Here is a 17,341-nt window from a genome sequence, read left to right as displayed (position 1 = left end):
GTAGAGTACAAGATAGGTTGCCGGCCCCTGGGAACGAAGAGATGAGTGCCGCTCGGGTGGAAGGCATAGCATCGTGGGTGCAAGGAAGAGAGCGTTCGGGGCTCTCTCCTACGAACCGTGACGGAGTACGGACGTTGCTGGTATTGCGAAGACATAGTAATTGTAATTGTACGGATAAGTTAAAAATAAAGAGTGAAAGTACAACGATACAACATTGGCGACGAGAGTTAGAAGAACCTGTGCAAACGTCGAAAGTGAAAACGCACAATGAATACCAGTGGTGCAGAGAATCAGCATACGAACAATGGTGAGGGGGAGAGGCCATCGCGCAGCGGCCATCGCGGTGACACGGAAAGCGTCGATCCAACAGAATCTGGCCCCGGCTGGATTCACGAGCTGTTTCGCCAACAGCACAAGATGATGCTGGAGCAGCAACAAGCATTTATGAAGCAGCAGGAAAAGCTGATAGGCGAGATTTGGCAGACAGCGCAGCTTAAGCAGACCGTGAATGGGTCAGAGCAGCTTAGCGATGTGCTGGCGGGCCAGGTGAAAGATTTTCACTTCGATCCGGAGAGCACGACGTTCGCCGGATGGTTCTCGCGTTATGAGGATCTGTTCGAGAGGGACGCCAGTAAGCTGGAGGATGACGCGAAGGTGCGGCTGCTGCTGAGGAAGCTGGGGCAATCAGAGCATGAGCGGTACACGAGCTACGTACTGCCACGTAAGCCGAAAGACTTCAAATTCGCGGAAACTGTAAGTACGCTGAAATCGCTGTTTGGTTCTCGTGAGTCAGAGGTCAGCAAGCGGTTTAAGTGCTTGCAGTTGCAGAAAAGTGGCTTGGAAGATTACCTGACGTTCGGTTGCCGCGTAAATAAGAGTGTCGTTGAAGCAGAGCTTGCGGGGCTGACAGAGGAGCAGTTTAAATGTTTTTTATTTGTGTGCGGGCTGAAGGACGACAGAGACGCCGATGTAAGGTTGCGGTTGCTCAGCAGAATAGAGGACAACGAAGTTACCACACTAACGCAGTTAGTCGAAATGTGCCAAAAGATGGTGACATTGAAAAAGGACACCGTGATGATAGAGAGCGAGAAACAAATAAACGTCGTGACTGACGGAAAGTATAATCGCAACGGTCCAAAGTGGCAAATGAACCGCGGTAACGGAGGAGCGCAACGTGATATGCAACCGGCTAAGTCCACTACAAAATGTTGGCTTTGTGGTGAGGGGCACTATGCTCAAAAGTGCACGTATAGAAATTACAAGTGCAGGCAGTGTCAAAAATATGGTCATAAGGAAGGGCACTGTGGGGCAGCGGCACGTTTTATCGCATCGAAAACCCACAGCAAAGTGAGAACAGTCCTCGTGAACATGGTCAACAGTAAGGGCAAAGGTCACGTGAACGTGATATTGAATGGTGAGCCAATGAAAATGATGGTGGACACGGGCGCTGATATTTCGATTATATCAATCGAGCAATGGAGGACCATAGGACAGCCTCCATTGTGCCCGCCATCCGTGAAGGCAAAAACGGCTTCGGGTAGCCAACTGAAAATCCTAGGAGAATTTTGTGCTCATGTGGCTTTGAAGCAGCAAGTTAAACGATGTACGATGAGAGTCACTGAGGAGCCGCTGATGTTACTAGGTGCTGATTTGATGGAAGTTTTTGGATTGTGGGATGTTCCATTGGCGTCGGTGTGCAATCGTGTGTGTGTAGCAACGGTTAGTCTAGAGGCAGTAAAAAGGGATTTTGAAGGATTATTTTCCCACGAGTTGGGGCACTGCATGAAAGCAAAAGTGAGGATGGAGCTGAAAAAGGATGCAGCCCCTGTATTTCGTCCAAAGCGTCCTGTTTCATATGCGATGCGCCCCGCTGTAGACGAGGAGCTAGACCGGCTGGAAAAAGAAGGTATAATAACCCGTGTTAATTTTTCAGCTTGGGCTGCGCCTATAGTGGTAGTGCGCAAGGCGAGTGGAAGCATTCGTATATGTGGCGACTACTCAACGGGGTTGAATGATGCACTCCAGCCTCACCAGTATCCGATCCCGCTGCCGGAGGATATTTTTTCAACGTTGGCAAATTCGGCCATGTTTAGCCAGATAGACCTCACCGATGCGTTCCTACAGGTTGAAGTGGAACAAGAGTGCAGAGAGCTGCTAACGGTTAACACACACAGAGGGTTATATGCTTATAACCGACTTCCGCCTGGGGTGAAGGTCGCACCAGGAGCCTTTCAGCAGTTAATGGAGACCATGCTAGCTGGGTTAAAGGATGTGGCGGTGTACCTAGATGACATCGTGATTGGCGGAACGGATGAACACACCCACATGGGAAACCTTCGCGCGGTGCTCGCGAAGTTGCAGGAATATGGGTTCAAAATAAAGCCTGAAAAGTGTAACTTTTTCCAAAAGCAAATTAAATATCTTGGTCATATTTTAGATCGTGATGGACAACGCCCGGATCCTGCCAAGATTGAAGCGATTGTGAAGATGCCTTCCCCGAAGAATCCTGCTGAAGTACGCTCATTCCTAGGAGCGATAAACTATTATGGGAAGTTTGTGCCGCAAATGAGAAATCTTCGTTACCCGCTTGATGAGCTATTAAAAAAAGATGGGCAATGGTATTGGAGTCCAGAATGTCAGATTGCATTTGACACGTTTAAGCGGTTGTTAAGCTCAGACCTCCTTCTGACTTATTATGACCCAAAGAAACCGATAATAGTGGCAGCTGATGCGTCGTCAGTGGGAGTAGGAGCCACTATTAGCCACAGAATGCCAGATGGCACGATAAAAATAGTTCAGCATGCATCACGCGCTCTTACTAAAACTGAAACAAACTATAGTCAGCCAGATCGTGAAGGATTAGCAATAATTTATGCGGTGACTAAGTTTCATCGAATGATCTTTGGGCGACGTTTCACGCTCCAAACGGATCATGCACCCTTGCTGCGTATTTTTGGCTCGCGCACTGGAATACCAGTGTATACCGCGAATAGATTGCAACGCTGGGCGTTGACGCTGCTGCTGTATGATTTCAGCATTGAATACGTATCTACGGAGAAATTTGGTAATGCTGACGTGTTGTCGCGCTTGATTGCAAATCATGAGAAACCGGATGCAGAATATGTTATTGCTAGCATCGAAACAGAGAGGGATTTGCAAGCCATGATTCGCTGCGTAACGCAAATAATGCCATTGACATTAGAAGAAGTGCTGAATGAAACCAACAAAGACCCGGTATTAAGAAATGTTAGAGATTATGTGATCAAAGGATGGCCTAGTAAGAAAATAGAGAACCAAGAGTTGCGAAATTTCCAAAGCAGGAGTGAATCCCTGTCCATCGTAAACGGATGTTTACTTTTTGGTGAGCGGTTGGTAATACCAGGGCCACAGAGAGAAAGATGTTTACAACAACTACATAGAGGCCATCCTGGTATGGATAAGATGAAAGCGCTGGCAAGGAGCTATGTATATTGGCCCGGAATAGATCGAGAGATAGAGGAAAAAGTTAGAAGGTGCCACCGGTGTGCAGCGGTTGCAAGGTCACCAGCGCATAGCACACCCATCTCGTGGCCAGAATCGACTGCTCCGTGGCAGCGAATACATGTTGATTATGCTGGCCCTATCGATGGAATGTATTATTTGCTAGTCATCGATTCTTATTCTAAATGGCCGGAGATAGTGGCAACAGCAACGATTTCAGCAAGAGCAACAATTAGGATTTTACGTGAAATTTTTAGCCGTTTTGGAATGCCTAATGTTTTAGTAAGCGACAACGGGTCGCAGTTTGTAAGCACGGAGTTTGAGCTATTTTGTACGTTAAACGGCATTGAGCATTTGCGAACAGCCCCCTTCCATCCGCAATCCAACGGGCAAGCGGAAAGATTTGTGGATACATTTAAACGGGCACTTAAGAAAATGGAGGGGGAAGGTGGTACAGTGCAAGAAGCAATAGATATTTTCTTAATGACGTATCGAAGCATACCGCATAAGCTTTTGGAACGGAATCAATCGCCAGCAGAAGTGATGATAGGGCGTAAAATGCGTACATGCATGGAGCTTTTGCGACCGTCTATGGATTATGGCACAGACGTTAAACATAGGATGCGATTAAGAAAATATGAATGTAATGATCTCGTTTACGCAAAACAGTATATTAGAAACAAATGGAAATGGGTATCCGGAACAGTCAGGAAGCGTTTAGGCTCGGTTATGTACGAGATTGTTACCACAGAAAATAGACATTTACGATCCCACATTAATCAGTTGCGTTCTCGAGTGAGTGATAAACAATCAAGTCCGTTTAACGTTGATGAGTCACGTTCGTACCGTATGTTAGACGTGTTGTTGGATGCTTGGGGTATGAACTCGAATGAACCGGGAGCTAGCAGGCAGGGAAACGCTGAAATGAACACGGATATAGCTAGGGCACAATATACGGAATCGCCATCGTTGGCTATATCGTCATCACCCCCATCATCCTCATCGTCTTCACCGCTACTGTCGTCGTCAGCGGTGCAATCCGAGAGTCCCTCGTCATCGTCCTCAGAAGAGCTAAGATCGGCAACATCTCCGGGGTTCGCTACAGCAGATAGCGGTTCATCAACGCCGGTACAGCCTCTACGACGTTCTACGAGGATTCGTAAACCGCCTCAGTGGATTGAGCAATACCGCCGGTACTAAATAGGGGGAGATGTTGTAGAGTACAAGATAGGTTGCCGGCCCCTGGGAACGAAGAGATGAGTGCCGCTCGGGTGGAAGGCATAGCATCGTGGGTGCAAGGAAGAGAGCGTTCGGGGCTCTCTCCTACGAACCGTGACGGAGTACGGACGTTGCTGGTATTGCGAAGACATAGTAATTGTAATTGTACGGATAAGTTAAAAATAAAGAGTGAAAGTACAACGATACAACATTTTCTCGTGCTGCTCTTCATGGGACAGATTAGCTTCCATCTCCGACAACCAACCCCCCCCCCCCCCCCCACCCCGCTCAACACTTCAAAGCCTACCGAAAACTACCGAAAAATCTGAAACTCCTACCGAAAACTACCGATAAAATTTTGATGCGCCTACCGAAAACCGCAAAAATAATCTGGCCACTCTGATCGTCGGCTCGTTGTTGGCCAGCTGTCAAGCCGCTGATAGCTGTCAAACTCTTTTGCCTCCACATTTTTCCGTGTTCAGCACGTTCGCGTTTTGTGCGTACAGAATTTAATCGAAAAAATGGGTTTCGCCAACTTGTGGTACTCGCATCCGCGTAAATACGGACAGGGCTCGCGTTTCTGGTGAGTGGAAACCGTTTTTGGGCCGGTTCCGGCGGCGAAACGGGTGTTTCCGACCGGTTCCCATTCCTGTGCACGTGTACTGCCGCTTCGCCATGTTGAGTGAGGCGGTGGAGAGCGAGGCCGCGATGTAGCAGGATTGTAACCAAAATTCTGTTTCCGTTCGTTTCAGCCGTGCCTGCTCCAACAACCACGGAATGATCCGAAAGTACGGTCTGAACATTTGCCGACAGTGCTTCCGCGAGTACGCCAAGGATATTGGCTTCAGGAAGGTAAGTTCAACTGAGTGCGTGTGTGTGCGTGCGTACGGTATAGGGAGCGTTCTGCTCGACGTACGATCTGTGCCGGTGTAGTGGTGTGTTGTGTTGTTGTTGGTCAGTGTTTCTCAACCCGCCCGTCAACCCCGAACGCAACTTCCGGCGGCAGCATTTGATTGTAAATTCTAATATCAATATGTTTTTTTCTCTCTCTTTTTACTCTTGCAGCTGGATTAAATGTGAGAACACATATTTTCTCCACATTTCATCGCACATGACATCAAGATCGGGATATTTGCAGCTTGCTGGCAGTGAACGTGCGTTGGAATGAAATCGGCAAATAAATAACGTAAAAATCAACATCCGGCGTTGGAGTTGCCCTTCTTCTTCTCGCTTATGCCGAAACAAACGTGAACCGTGCGTGTGTCTGCCTTGTTGTGTGGAGAAACGTCTTCCCTTTGCCGCTTGAGCTATATCCCTCTGCTTGCTCATCGTTTGCCAAACACCCTCGCACGGGCGCTGTTCCGAGTTCAATGGAATCAAAGCATTCTCAAGAGCACTGGACACAAGTGGAATCAATCTGCTAGTTGGAGGGGAGGAAGTGGGGGAGAGGTTTAATTTTAGACCGTTTTGTTTAACTGCCCATGTTTAAACAGCTGATCCGCAGCGACGAGGACGGCCACGTTCATCCTACGCACTCGCGTGTGTGGGGGAGACAGCGAACGGCTGTCCGACATTCGCTGCACGATTTTCTAGGTCGTGTTTATTTACATTAGTTACATTCGAAGCGATAAATCGTCGCCGCTCGATACCCACGAGCCCCGTGTGCTTTTGCCCGGGTCAATAATTAGTACGTGCGAGCGTGTCAACAAAACAAACGGGTCTCGTCGGTCGGACCTTCCATTAATTTGTACTGTCGTCGCTCGGCGTAGACGCCACTCGCTGGCAACGGTTCAATACGAGCAGGCAAAGTAATTTAATCGCCGATGGCATCTGGCCGATGCGTCCTCTCACGCGAAAGCAAACAATCCCTTAATTGCGTGGTGGTGGTAGGGGCTTTTTTTAGTTGGACGGTGTCTTGAAACATTTATCCTTCCAAGGATTTGTATCAAAGGGTAAACATTTTTGCAACATTCCAGACACCTAATTGTGTACGACTGCCACAAGTCTAAAACTGTGGAAAGCACACAGCATGAGTCCGATGCATCACAGTTGCCATCGCCGAGAGCAGCGGGTATGATGCAATAACCGTGCTCATAAACCACCGCTGCACATGACTTTCAGTGTCTGTTGGCCACGGTCCAAACGGCGAACGGTTTCACAAGGAGGGTGCTGCCGCACCTGCTCGTAGCTATTCTGTGTTCTCTCTCACTCCTTCTCGCTAACCTTTTTAAACGTATTAGCTTCCTGGTGATACCGATGGGAGGCCCGCGGCTTCAATCTCTGCCAGCTGATCGATCAGTCGATCCCCGTCTGACTTACGATCACCACCACCATGCTGCACGAGCATCGGCAGCGGAAACGTACGCGTCAAGCCGTAAACTGCACGGCGACCGGTCGAAGGTGTAAACAGCGGAAGGTAATAAATCGATCTGTGTGTCTGTGTGGCCAGTTCCGTTAAACCCGCTCCGAAAAATGCTCCGAAGCATAAATCTTTCCGGGTGAAATTTAAAAGCTCTCGCTGTCTATGTCCAGTCTCCTGCTGGGCGTGGATAAATAAACAACGCACGCAACGAAGAAGGGGCGTTTGTGAGCTACAGAGCTTCGCAGGGGGGTGGCAGCATTCCCGCTGTGAAGTGATTTGAAGACACACATTTAATTGTATGTCGGTTCGGATAAACAGCAGCAGACAAAGAACAAAGAACGGCGAGTGGCGAGCATATTTACATCGTAAGAATGTGGTTCTCGCAGAGAAGCAACAGCGCGCGTCAGCTGATGATAGATTGCGGTGCTAGTTCTAGCGTGTTTGTGTAACGTAATCGAAAGTGCTACAAAAGGGCGACGAGTGCCAAGCACGTTACGAAATCGAACTGCTGATCTGTCGATTCTGAGCGATGTAATTGAACCACGGAACCGCGTTCGATCGTTTTTCGATGAGCGTTTTTGATGAATGATCAGTCCATCGAACTCATCTGGATGTTCTTGGCTGGTACTACGGGGACATCTATTTTGGACAATTGCATTAATTTTGAATTCTTCTTTTACAATCTTGGTCGCCAGTCTCCTTACACCATCGATTTCGAGCACTACGACAAGCACTACTTTGTGCTTCCGATCAACAACAAGGACAAATGGTACCGCACCTGCAACCGGCAGATCAACCAGCAGTGGAAGCGCATCCGAACCGAGCGGCTGAAGACGCTCGAACACTCGCCGGAAATGCCACCGAGCCTCATCATTGCCAGCGGCGAGAACGATCGCGTACAGGTCATTGCCCTGTGTTCCATCTCGAAAATTCCATCCTGCGCCCGGCGCTGCCTGCTCGAGGTGATCGCAACGCAGGAGTACCTGTACTACCTGAACATCGAGCACATCTTTGTGGCGCTGCGCGATCAGCACGTGTTTCGGGCCAAGTTCCGGTTCAGCTTTACGCGCGCCCGGGCGTACGGTGCGATACTGGAGCGTAACGAGCCGCGCGGCGTGTCCAAATTTATCCTCGCGAGCGAACCGCACCGGTACGTGGTGCAGCGGTACGAATCGTCGGAGGAGGAGCTGTACGCGCGGCGACAAAACTGCTACTACTACTACTACTACAACGAGGAGGAAGACGACGACACGTATCAGGATTACTATAGCTGCAAGAAGCGGATCGCGTACGATGTAAGTGCATGTGTGTTTGTAATGTCTCGGGTTCATTATTAACGTTTTTTTTCTTTTTCTTTTTCCCGAAAAGGGTCCACCACCACCGACCTCGAATGAACCGTACCTGGTGGTACCGATCCACCGGCATCCGGAGCTGAAGGAGCAGTGCGTCCGGCTAATAAACACCGAGTGGCCCCGGTCGCGCATGGCCCGGTTCTGGAGCTTCGAAACATCCACCGACATGCTGCCGATCACGCTCGTGCTGACGCAGCTAATCGACGAAACGGTGACCGTGCTGGGGCATGCGAAAGTGTCGCCCGTGCCGGCCGACGACACCTCCGCCTACGTGGAATCGGTCGTGGTGGACTATCGCTATCGGGGACGGGGCATCGGCACCCATCTGATGGAGGAGGTCGAGAAGTACTGCAAGGTGATGATGAACATCAACCACATGTACATCGCGACGGACGGGCAGGAGGTGTTCTACGCCAAGCTGGGCTACATCTTCTGCAAGGCGATCAACATCTTCGGCACGCGGTCGACGCGCAACACGGTCAGCAAGAAGCACTGGATGCGCAAGGTGCTGTCCGACTGGGAACCGTACCCGATGGGGTACGGGGACGAGGTGCCGAGCGATCCGGTCGGTAGCACGCTCGAGGTGGAGACCGGACCGCCACCGGAGAAGCTGTGCGTCGACCAGCTCATCTGGAACATTCGCAACATCGTGTACAACCAGACGAGCGTGACGCTCCGGAAGCACAAGGCGGCGTACAAGGGCGATGAGATCGTGTACGATTTGCTGCTGAAAATGCATGCCATTTAGGGGGGGGGGGTTAGTTAAAAGCGCTGGGAGTTGTTGTATTTGCATGCGGAGAATTATTAAAGAATCGTCCTGAAACACAACCTACCCGCCATCTTTTCGCCGCCGCATACTTAATCCAACCGCTCACCGGTTTCGCCCCAAAACGTCAAACGCAATTCAAATCGTGCGCCTGCAGACAGAAACGAGGGGAAACGAGGGATGCGAGGGATGAGAAGAAAGAAAGAAAAAAAAGCACAGAAAGCGGTTGGATTAAAACGTTTGAGGTAAAATTTTCATTCGCAACAGAAAAAGGAAAACCCCGTGTGGCGTCGAACAATTGGTGCAGAGGGTTTTAAAACGGCTTGAAAAGGAAAGATTTAAAGCCTCGCTTGCAAGTGATTTTGCGCTACGTTTGTGCCACGCGTCCCGAAAACGAACGTTAAATTAAACTTTGCCACTGTTTGGTGTGCTCGAAGTGTATAAATAAAACACATTGCTGCACGCCTACTGCTCGTTGCTGTGTGGTTGCCTGCTCCTGCACAACAGCAAACAATGTTTGGCAACGAACGGCTGAACGGCACCAGCCCTACCACCAAGAAGGAAAGCTCCACCGACCACCACCAGCAGCAGCAGCAGCAGCACGAGGACATGGGCTGCTCCTCTGCCGGATCCACCGGGACGACCCTGCCGACCGATGCGAGACCTTCGTTCGCGTCCGTCTTTACGATCGAAAGCATCCTCGGGCTCAATCAGGACTCGATCGCACACAAGGCGGGAGCTGGCCCACTGCACGACAAGCTGCTGTCGCCGGTGCCGCAGCGGCTGGACGGCGGTGCGGCGTACGAGCTGGAGCAGCACACCAAGCAGAGCCTGTCCAACTATTTCCGCTGTGCCGGGGCCGGTACGCTGCACCTTCCCGCCAGCCACCAGTCCGACGCGAACATGCTGCCCACGAACATACTTGGCAGTGAGTACTTCTATGGTGCCCAGACTTTAATGGAGATGATTAATGACCTTTTCTTTTGTCCCCCTTTCCAGTAGCATACCCCTCGTCCTGCCACAACTATCTGCAGCCGGACCTGTTCGCCGCCCATCTGCACCAGCAGGTGGGCCTGGTCGCCTGCAACGGTAACTTCCGGCCCCGGTACCCATTTCTGAATGCGGACTCGCACATCAAGCGGAAGCGGCGCCACCGGACCATCTTCACCGAGGAGCAGCTGGAGCAGCTGGAGGCCACCTTCGACAAGACGCACTACCCGGACGTGCTGCTGCGGGAGAAGCTGGCAATCAAGGTGGACCTGAAGGAGGAGCGCGTCGAGGTAGGAGAGGGGTTTGCCATCGCCACCCCCGCCATTTAGCAGACGGCGTGGCGACGGTGCTTTAATTTTCCCGGAACTCACTTGTTGATTTTGTGTCGCCCGTGTCGCTCGGAGCGATAATGAATTCGACAAATTGAGTTACCCCGGCGCTGTAATTTCCGGCCAAAATACGCCGCCGGAAGCTAAAAAACCAATCGACTATACTTTGAACGATGCTTTCTGTCTCTCTCTCTCTTCCCCCCGCAGGTTTGGTTCAAGAATCGGCGCGCCAAATGGCGCAAGCAGAAGCGGGAGGAGCAGGAACAGTTCTCCAACTACGAAATCAATAGCAAAATTCGAAAGCTCATCAACATCCCGGTGTCGGCGCAGGAGAAGCTGCGCCAGCTGCAGACCGGCATCTTTGCCAAGGACAAACAGCAGCAGCAGCAGCAGCTGGTGCTGCCGAAGTGTGACGAGCTGCTGAGCAACAGCAACAGCAACAGCGACGCGTCGGACGTGGAGGTGGTATGATAAAGTGGGACAGCGGCGGAGGGCACAAACAACCAAAACACTAACCAAAAAAACTGGTAAGACGATCGAGAGAGACAGATGAAGGAGAAGACAGAAAGAGAGAGAAAGAGAGAGACAGGGAGGTCCTGGAAGGAACGGTGCTTTTCATTGTGGGGCAAGGGTGGCAAAAAACGGGGAATATTAAATTTTAAGACTAGATACGGTAGAGTAACAATTTAAATTAAATGCAAAACCACACCTGTGGTGCACGAGACGACAACACGGCAAAGCAATTTGAAGCTTGTGAAAGCTCCGGGATTTAATCGTACCGCAAATCACAGCAAAGCCCCCCCTGTACATGGACGCATCGGTGTTTGATGTTGTTTTTTTGCTTGTTTCTATTCAATTCAGATGGTAATAGTCAGTCCGTCTGAAGCAAGAGAGAGCAAGAGAGAGTGAGAGAACGATTGGACAGTGCAGTAGCAATGACAGCAAGTGTCAGTTTTTTCTAATCTTAGTACTTAAGCACACATTGAAGTAGTCGTAGCAGGCAATAAGTAATACATTTCCCCGTCTCTAGTGTAGATTTGTTGCTCCCGTAGAGCTGTTGTAGATTGTAAATGGAAATCAAAGCATTTTACTCACATTTGCAAAGGGAGTGAATCATCTCAGAGCTACCTACCTAGCACCGAGTACTACTCAACCTCAACCCATGCGAAGCTAAATCAAAATCTCCCCCCTCACAAATCCAGGCAGGCATAAATTCTACTTCCCGTGCAGCCCGTAAACTTCAAAAACGAGCGGGGAAAACAGTAGCAAACACACACGTGCCCGATACAGGAAGTCCATTTCGGGCACGTTTTGTGGCCGCGCTTAACCGAAACACTACAACGCACCACCATCATAAACCAATCGCAATTAGCTAATGGGGCCTGCGCCGGTAACGCCATCTTTCTTTCAGCGTGCCACGGATTGGGAAAAGATTAAATTACGGGCGTCAATGTTTAGTTTAGGAGCTGCATAATTCACGCACACTCACATACACACGCACACATGCATACTACCGCGAGAGACTGCGAGCAATGGGGGGAATGCGGGCAATGCTTCTATCGTGCAATAATTAATACTTACCTAATAGATATCGCGACAGTGTGTTTGTGTGTGCAAGTGCGTGTGTGTAGAGGAGCTAGTGTATAAAATTATAAAATTATCAACACAAACGAAGCAGAAAGTTTGCAGGCTTAAATGAAACTTCTTCTTAATTCGCCACCTCCCTCTCACAATTTCGGTTATAGAAAGGTGTTCCGGGTGAAAGGAATGAAATAGGATAGCAATGTTCTACGCATTGCATACATTTAGGCGAGCGTTGCAGCGCCATATCGCTAAGACGCCCTATGATGCACAGCACAAACGCCCAAATGTATGCAATGCGGTGCAACAAATGAAGCTTATTTACGTTCACCACTAGCTGGAGCGGGATAATGATTCGTTTTTCCGTGTTTGGGGATTGTAACATAATACCTTGCCTGCCGTGCGCAGCTTATGTCTAGCATGTATCTGTATATGTATATGTGTGAGTGTGTCTGTTTGTGTGTGCCCGTGTGTACGTGCGTGGGCTGTTCCTCTTGTGGCCACTAAAACACAGCAGCAGCAGTAGTAGTAGTAGTAGTAACGCAAACGTACTAAAACCAATATCCGAACGCAAATAATCTTCCCTGTTGTGCAAAAAAAACAAAACAACCCCTAACTGTGCGAATCCCGAGTTTAATAAACCGTCTAACAATATAATAGTAACACTCTCTGCTTGTTTGTGTGTTGGAGTTTTGTGCTTCATCCTTCCTTAACGAGCGCCTCATCCTCCCCGGCCTCAAACCTCAAACTCATCAAACAGAACAGAACAATCAGCAACAGATGACCAGTCCCAGGTCCCTACAGTCCCTTGGCCCCTTTTTGATTCTCTCCCTTTCGTACTCGTATCAGCACGATGACAGTTTCGAAACCGTTCTCAACCGCCTGTCTACTACCCAAACTACTAAATGTTTAATGCGCCCGTAAGTCGCAGTGGGAATTGGCTCTGAAAGCGGGGGCCCGTCATCGCTCCGTCATTGGGGGCGTGGGGCCGTTTGGTGATTTGCTGAGATTTCCTGAGAGCTACCTCCCGGTCTCAGGCTCAGATTCCCCGGAAGAAGGGTACAGCACGGGCCCAACAGCATATTGCAAGCAAATTGACGACCGAAGGACCGATTTTCTTTACGATGGTATTTAATTTGATTTTTCCACTCGCTCTAGCACCGCCGCCGATGCTCGTTTTTGTGTGTCCTTGGGTTCGGGTGGGCGCGATCGACAAAAACACTACAGCTACACAGCGGTCGGCGTGTTGTGATAAAACCGCGCTCTCCGCAATGACCGGGCACCGTACCACGTGGCAGTGAAATAATATCCCTGCGGGGCACCATCGACCATCGAGGCTCGAGGTCGAGCGCAAAGGGTGATAATGAAATATCGCAAGTCTGTTTTTTGGAGAAGTTCTTTTTCTTCGATCTCAATCCCCCGCACTCTCTCTCTCTCTTCCACTCCAGCCCATGTCTATTGCCAAAGGGGCGTTTTCGGAATTCAATTATGGCAAATGGGAGGGAAGGGTGGAGATGTTCACCATCGCCGGATGAGACGATTTGCCGACAGACCGAATCAGCTCGCGGAAAATCAGTATCGTGTTGTATTTGGTTGGTGTGTGTGTGTGTGTGTGTGTGTGTGTGTGTGTGTGTGTGTGTGTGTGTGGAGCATAATCCTTCTTGTGCGGCGCACATCATCATCATCATCGCCGGTACGCTACGCTAACATGCATCATCGTATTTATCCATCAAAATGTGCCGATGTTCGCTTTCGGCGATTCGAATCTGGCAAACTTAAACATGAACCCCCCCCCCCCCCCCCTTCCCCCCCTCCCCCACGGCCCACCGTGGGCCGACCGATTGACGACAGCTCGCGTCTATCGTCGATCGAGTAGAGTCGAGAACGATGATTGAATGTCGATAAATATGTTCCCCACCGCTTCCCCCCTCTTGCCTCCGCTTGCTTCGATCACCGATTTTCCGAGAGCACATGGAGCTCGGAAATAAACACGTAGATTGTTGTTTTTTCTTTACCATCCATTAAATTTTGATCAAACAGTCCGCTCGGGTCCGCTGCCCGATGGTATCGAAGTAATTCGGCACAATAATGCGCGACACACAGGCGAGCCGGACGTACGTAGGCAAAGTATGGGCCGAACGAGACGCTAACTGGGACCCCGGCCCGGTTTGACACCGCATTGTTGTTTACGGTGTTTGTTGATTTAAATTGAGCAGTAAACCTTTGGCTGATTGGACGCTTAAGGCGAGCGCGAGACAGTTTGAAAGGAATTATGAGTTTTTTTACACATATCAAATGCAAATGCAAATTAAAAATGCATTAAAAGAAACTGTTTGTATATGAAATAACTCCCCTAAAAGTATGCAATTCGTGTGACAAATTTACCATAATAGGGCTCTAGATTGGACTGTTAATTCTAGAAACATCTTACATTTCAACTGTTTACTGACAATTGCTTGATTCTTGTACGTCTTAGAACCTGAAACTTGACAGATTACTTACTTACTTATCCGGCGCTACAACCGCTTTGCGGTCTTGGCCTGCCTCAGGAGTGTCCGAAACCGCTCACGGTCTCGCGCCTTCGTCTGCCAGTCCGTTATCCCGGCCTTAATGGCGGACGCCTCCACGCCATCTTGCCACCTCAATTTGGGCCTACCACGCCTCCTCTGTCCTTGTGGACGGCCTAAAAAGACTTTACGGGCTGGGTCGTCCGTTTCCATGCGTACAACATGGCCAGCCCACCGGAGCCTGGCGAGCTTAATACGCTGTACGACAGTGAGGTCGCCGTACATCTCGTATAGCTCGTCATTATAGCGGCTCCTCCATTGTCCTTCCACACATACGGGGCCAAGTATCCTTCTGAGCATCTTCCTCTCGAACGCGGCTAAGAGGGCTTCGTCAGATTTGGACAGTGTCCATGTCTCAGAGGCGTATGTGAGTACTGGTACTATATAGGTACTATATAGTCCCAGCTTCGTCCGTCGCGACAGGTTCTTTGAGGTGAACTGCTTTTTCAGGCTGTAGAAAGACCGGTTGGCAGCCAGCATCCTTGCGCGCAACTCAGCTTCCATGCTATTGTCGTTGCTGACCTTTGATCCCAGATAGGTGAATTCTGGGACGACTTCAAAAGTGACAGATATTGTATTTTATTTCAAAATTTAGGATAAAATAATGCCTATTTGTCCTGAATTGTTTTAAGAGAAACTGAACAATATATTTACTTTATCGATTTTTTATTCATTTCTCTCCCAATTGATTGATTTTTTAAAGCATAATTTGATATCAATTATTATACTTTTTTAAAGGTTTTTTTTTTCATTTTCTCCTTTGCCAACGATCACGCATACATGTTGCACATCAGCAGGCTGAAAGGCTGCATATCAGACGGTAACTACGGTTAATTGATACCTTGCCTACCTTTAGGCGTCAATCGTTGTGGGTAGTAAAATGTCCTGATTTTTTTTTAAACCAAAACCCCACATTTTCAAATTGTATATAATAGTACAGCAATTAAACTTAGTGTTGGAGTTCGAACACGTTACGATCCATTAGGTTAATTGCATTACGAAAATGGCATAGTATGAGGCATAGGTGCCTCATCCGAAATGTGTTGAATCCTGCCACTGCCCGCAAAGTATGCAATTTGCATCACAAAACCACGTAATTTGTGTAATTTCAATGTTATTTTTAGAAAAATACTAAAGAAAAAAGAGAAACATCGGTTCAACCTACCTTGCTTGCGATTGTAAGCACAATTTTTTATCATTTTAAACGAAAATAAGTACTATCCACGCGTGTAACACGCCGACAAAGCAAAAAAAAAAAAACAAAAGGGTTTTCTAACATACGTTTCTGCAATACCGGGCGAAACCTGTGGGTGGGTTGTCAAAATCACATACACCCATTGCGTTGCGTTGCACGGTTTTTCGGGTCAGTTGGCAGTCGATCGTGCCTGCCAACCGCAACCGGCCGAATAATGAAGGGATGCTGGTGCGATGCCCCCCAGTCCCAAGCCCCAGTCGCAGTCCGTCTCGCCCCGACTAACAAAGCATCAAAGAGAAATGCGCTGCCCCCCCGTGCTTGATCTCGTGTACGCCAGCAACTTCTGGCGCAAGCAACGCACAAACGCACAAATTGAAAAACAGTGTTTCCAAGAATGGAGCTGAGACACACGCAACGCAACACACGGCGCAATATGCGTGTGTGTGTTTGTTTGAATTACACCCAAGGGTTTAAAGAGAGCGCAAGTGTAACCCTCCAAATGCGAAAGGTTATTGGTTGGTGGCTTCGCCGGTCAGGTGCCATTACTCACCGTCACGCGGCCACTGCGAAAGAAGTCCGTTGCCGTTGGACCGAACCTTGATCGTTAGGAAGTTTGCACTCGTTTGATGTATTTCCCTCTGTCTGTCTGTCCAGTTTTTGTTGTTGCTGTTGTTGTAGTTATTGTGCGCCATTGCCGTTAAAAGCTATTGCGAAGAAGAAGAAGACAAACGAACACTATCTATTGACATAACCCATCCCGTCCTCCCTCGATAATGCGAGCGTCCATGTCCACTTGCTGGATGTGGTCCGGACTCCGGTAAGTTACGCTTCCCAGTGTTTCCCCAAGCGGCTCGTTTCGCCAAACCCAAAACCGGCCTAAAAATAAATGGAACGATCTATTTGCCAGCGGCAAACAAACAAACTCCCGAAATGGGAGAGAGGAAAGGCCACCAGCTCACCTCCGCACTCCTCATCCCACACCAACTGGAAGGGTTAGGTTCTCGGTCAAATATTACCTCATATTTGGACACTTTGGGCGGCCGGGCACACACTGGGAGTCGCTGCTTGCCGCCGCCGCCACCGCCACCGCCGCCGTACACACAGCAGGGAAACAAAACTCATCGATCTTTACGTCACGGTGTAAGGAGGGGAGAGAGACTGGGAAGTGGAATAGGAACACGCACGCAAAGTCTCGTCGTCGCTGGAATGTGTTGCTTCGGCACACAGGTTCCGGGAAGGAGGGGGACATTGGTACTGATCGCTTTTTTTGTCTTCTTTCTTTCGTCCGGCCCCGAGGGAGCCAATTTCAGTATGACGAGGCGTGCCGCCATACTGCCGCGTGCGCGTTTGTGTGTGTAGAACGGGAACGAAAGTGTTCTTACGGGAGAAAGTTTTTCAACAAGGGTTGTGGTTTCTGTCCAAGTTTTCTTTTCATTTCGCCACTCGTCCTGCACCTTCCACCCTCCTGCTCCTGCTCAGCGCCGGCGGTGGGCGCCAGGGG

At 49.4% G+C, this 17,341-nt stretch overlaps 3 protein-coding genes across 4 annotated transcripts; all 3 read left to right on the top strand.

Moving 5' to 3' along the window:
* Positions 1 to 4,959: 4,959 nt before the first annotated feature.
* LOC1281578 (small ribosomal subunit protein uS14) lies at positions 4,960 to 5,895 on the top strand. Its single transcript, XM_321509.6, has 3 exons — positions 4,960 to 5,281; positions 5,451 to 5,550; positions 5,764 to 5,895. Exons 1-3 carry the CDS (start codon positions 5,220 to 5,222, stop codon positions 5,770 to 5,772), a joined length of 171 nt encoding a protein of 56 aa, XP_321509.4. The 5' UTR covers positions 4,960 to 5,219; the 3' UTR covers positions 5,773 to 5,895.
* A 125-nt stretch (positions 5,896 to 6,020) lies between these two features.
* On the top strand, positions 6,021 to 9,240 carry LOC1281576 (uncharacterized). Its single transcript, XM_321510.3, has 3 exons — positions 6,021 to 7,114; positions 7,756 to 8,355; positions 8,429 to 9,240. The coding sequence occupies exons 1-3, from the start codon at positions 7,031 to 7,033 to the stop codon at positions 9,158 to 9,160; spliced, it is 1,416 nt and encodes a 471-aa protein (XP_321510.1). The 5' UTR covers positions 6,021 to 7,030; the 3' UTR covers positions 9,161 to 9,240.
* Positions 9,241 to 9,361: 121 nt separating this feature from the next.
* Positions 9,362 to 12,167, top strand: LOC1281580 (homeobox protein goosecoid). 2 transcript variants are annotated; one of them, XM_061641165.1, is made up of 3 exons: positions 9,362 to 10,106; positions 10,181 to 10,458; positions 10,705 to 12,167. In XM_061641165.1, exons 1-3 carry the CDS (start codon positions 9,692 to 9,694, stop codon positions 10,966 to 10,968), a joined length of 957 nt encoding a protein of 318 aa, XP_061497149.1. In that variant the 5' UTR covers positions 9,362 to 9,691; the 3' UTR covers positions 10,969 to 12,167. The 2 variants fall into 2 exon arrangements, with proteins under 2 accessions (XP_061497149.1, XP_321511.3); XM_321511.4 differs by having other exon boundaries at positions 10,178 to 10,458.
* Positions 12,168 to 17,341: the final 5,174 nt, after the last annotated feature.

This window comes from Anopheles gambiae, chromosome 2 (genome assembly GCF_943734735.2).
Source record: "Anopheles gambiae chromosome 2, idAnoGambNW_F1_1, whole genome shotgun sequence".
In the NCBI taxonomy this organism is placed as follows: domain Eukaryota; kingdom Metazoa; phylum Arthropoda; class Insecta; order Diptera; family Culicidae; genus Anopheles; species Anopheles gambiae.
This window is presented reverse-complemented; position numbering and strand designations above follow the sequence as displayed.

Excerpts from the sequence above, each read along its gene's own strand:
- LOC1281580 (XM_321511.4), top strand. The coding sequence starts at position 9,692 with ATGTTTGGCAACGAACGGCTGAACGGCACCAGCCCTACCACCAAGAAG. Across the intron at positions 10,107-10,177 it reads GCCCACGAACATACTTGGCA|TAGCATACCCCTCGTCCTGC; the intron begins GTGAGTACTTCT and ends CCCCCTTTCCAG. Across the intron at positions 10,459-10,704 it reads TGAAGGAGGAGCGCGTCGAG|GTTTGGTTCAAGAATCGGCG; the intron begins GTAGGAGAGGGG and ends TTCCCCCCGCAG.
- LOC1281576 (XM_321510.3), top strand. The coding sequence starts at position 7,031 with ATGCTGCACGAGCATCGGCAGCGGAAACGTACGCGTCAAGCCGTAAAC. Across the intron at positions 7,115-7,755 it reads GAAGGTGTAAACAGCGGAAG|TCTCCTTACACCATCGATTT; the intron begins GTAATAAATCGA and ends CTTGGTCGCCAG. Across the intron at positions 8,356-8,428 it reads AGAAGCGGATCGCGTACGAT|GGTCCACCACCACCGACCTC; the intron begins GTAAGTGCATGT and ends TTTCCCGAAAAG.
- LOC1281578 (XM_321509.6), top strand. The coding sequence starts at position 5,220 with ATGGGTTTCGCCAACTTGTGGTACTCGCATCCGCGTAAATACGGACAG. Across the intron at positions 5,282-5,450 it reads GGACAGGGCTCGCGTTTCTG|CCGTGCCTGCTCCAACAACC; the intron begins GTGAGTGGAAAC and ends CGTTCGTTTCAG.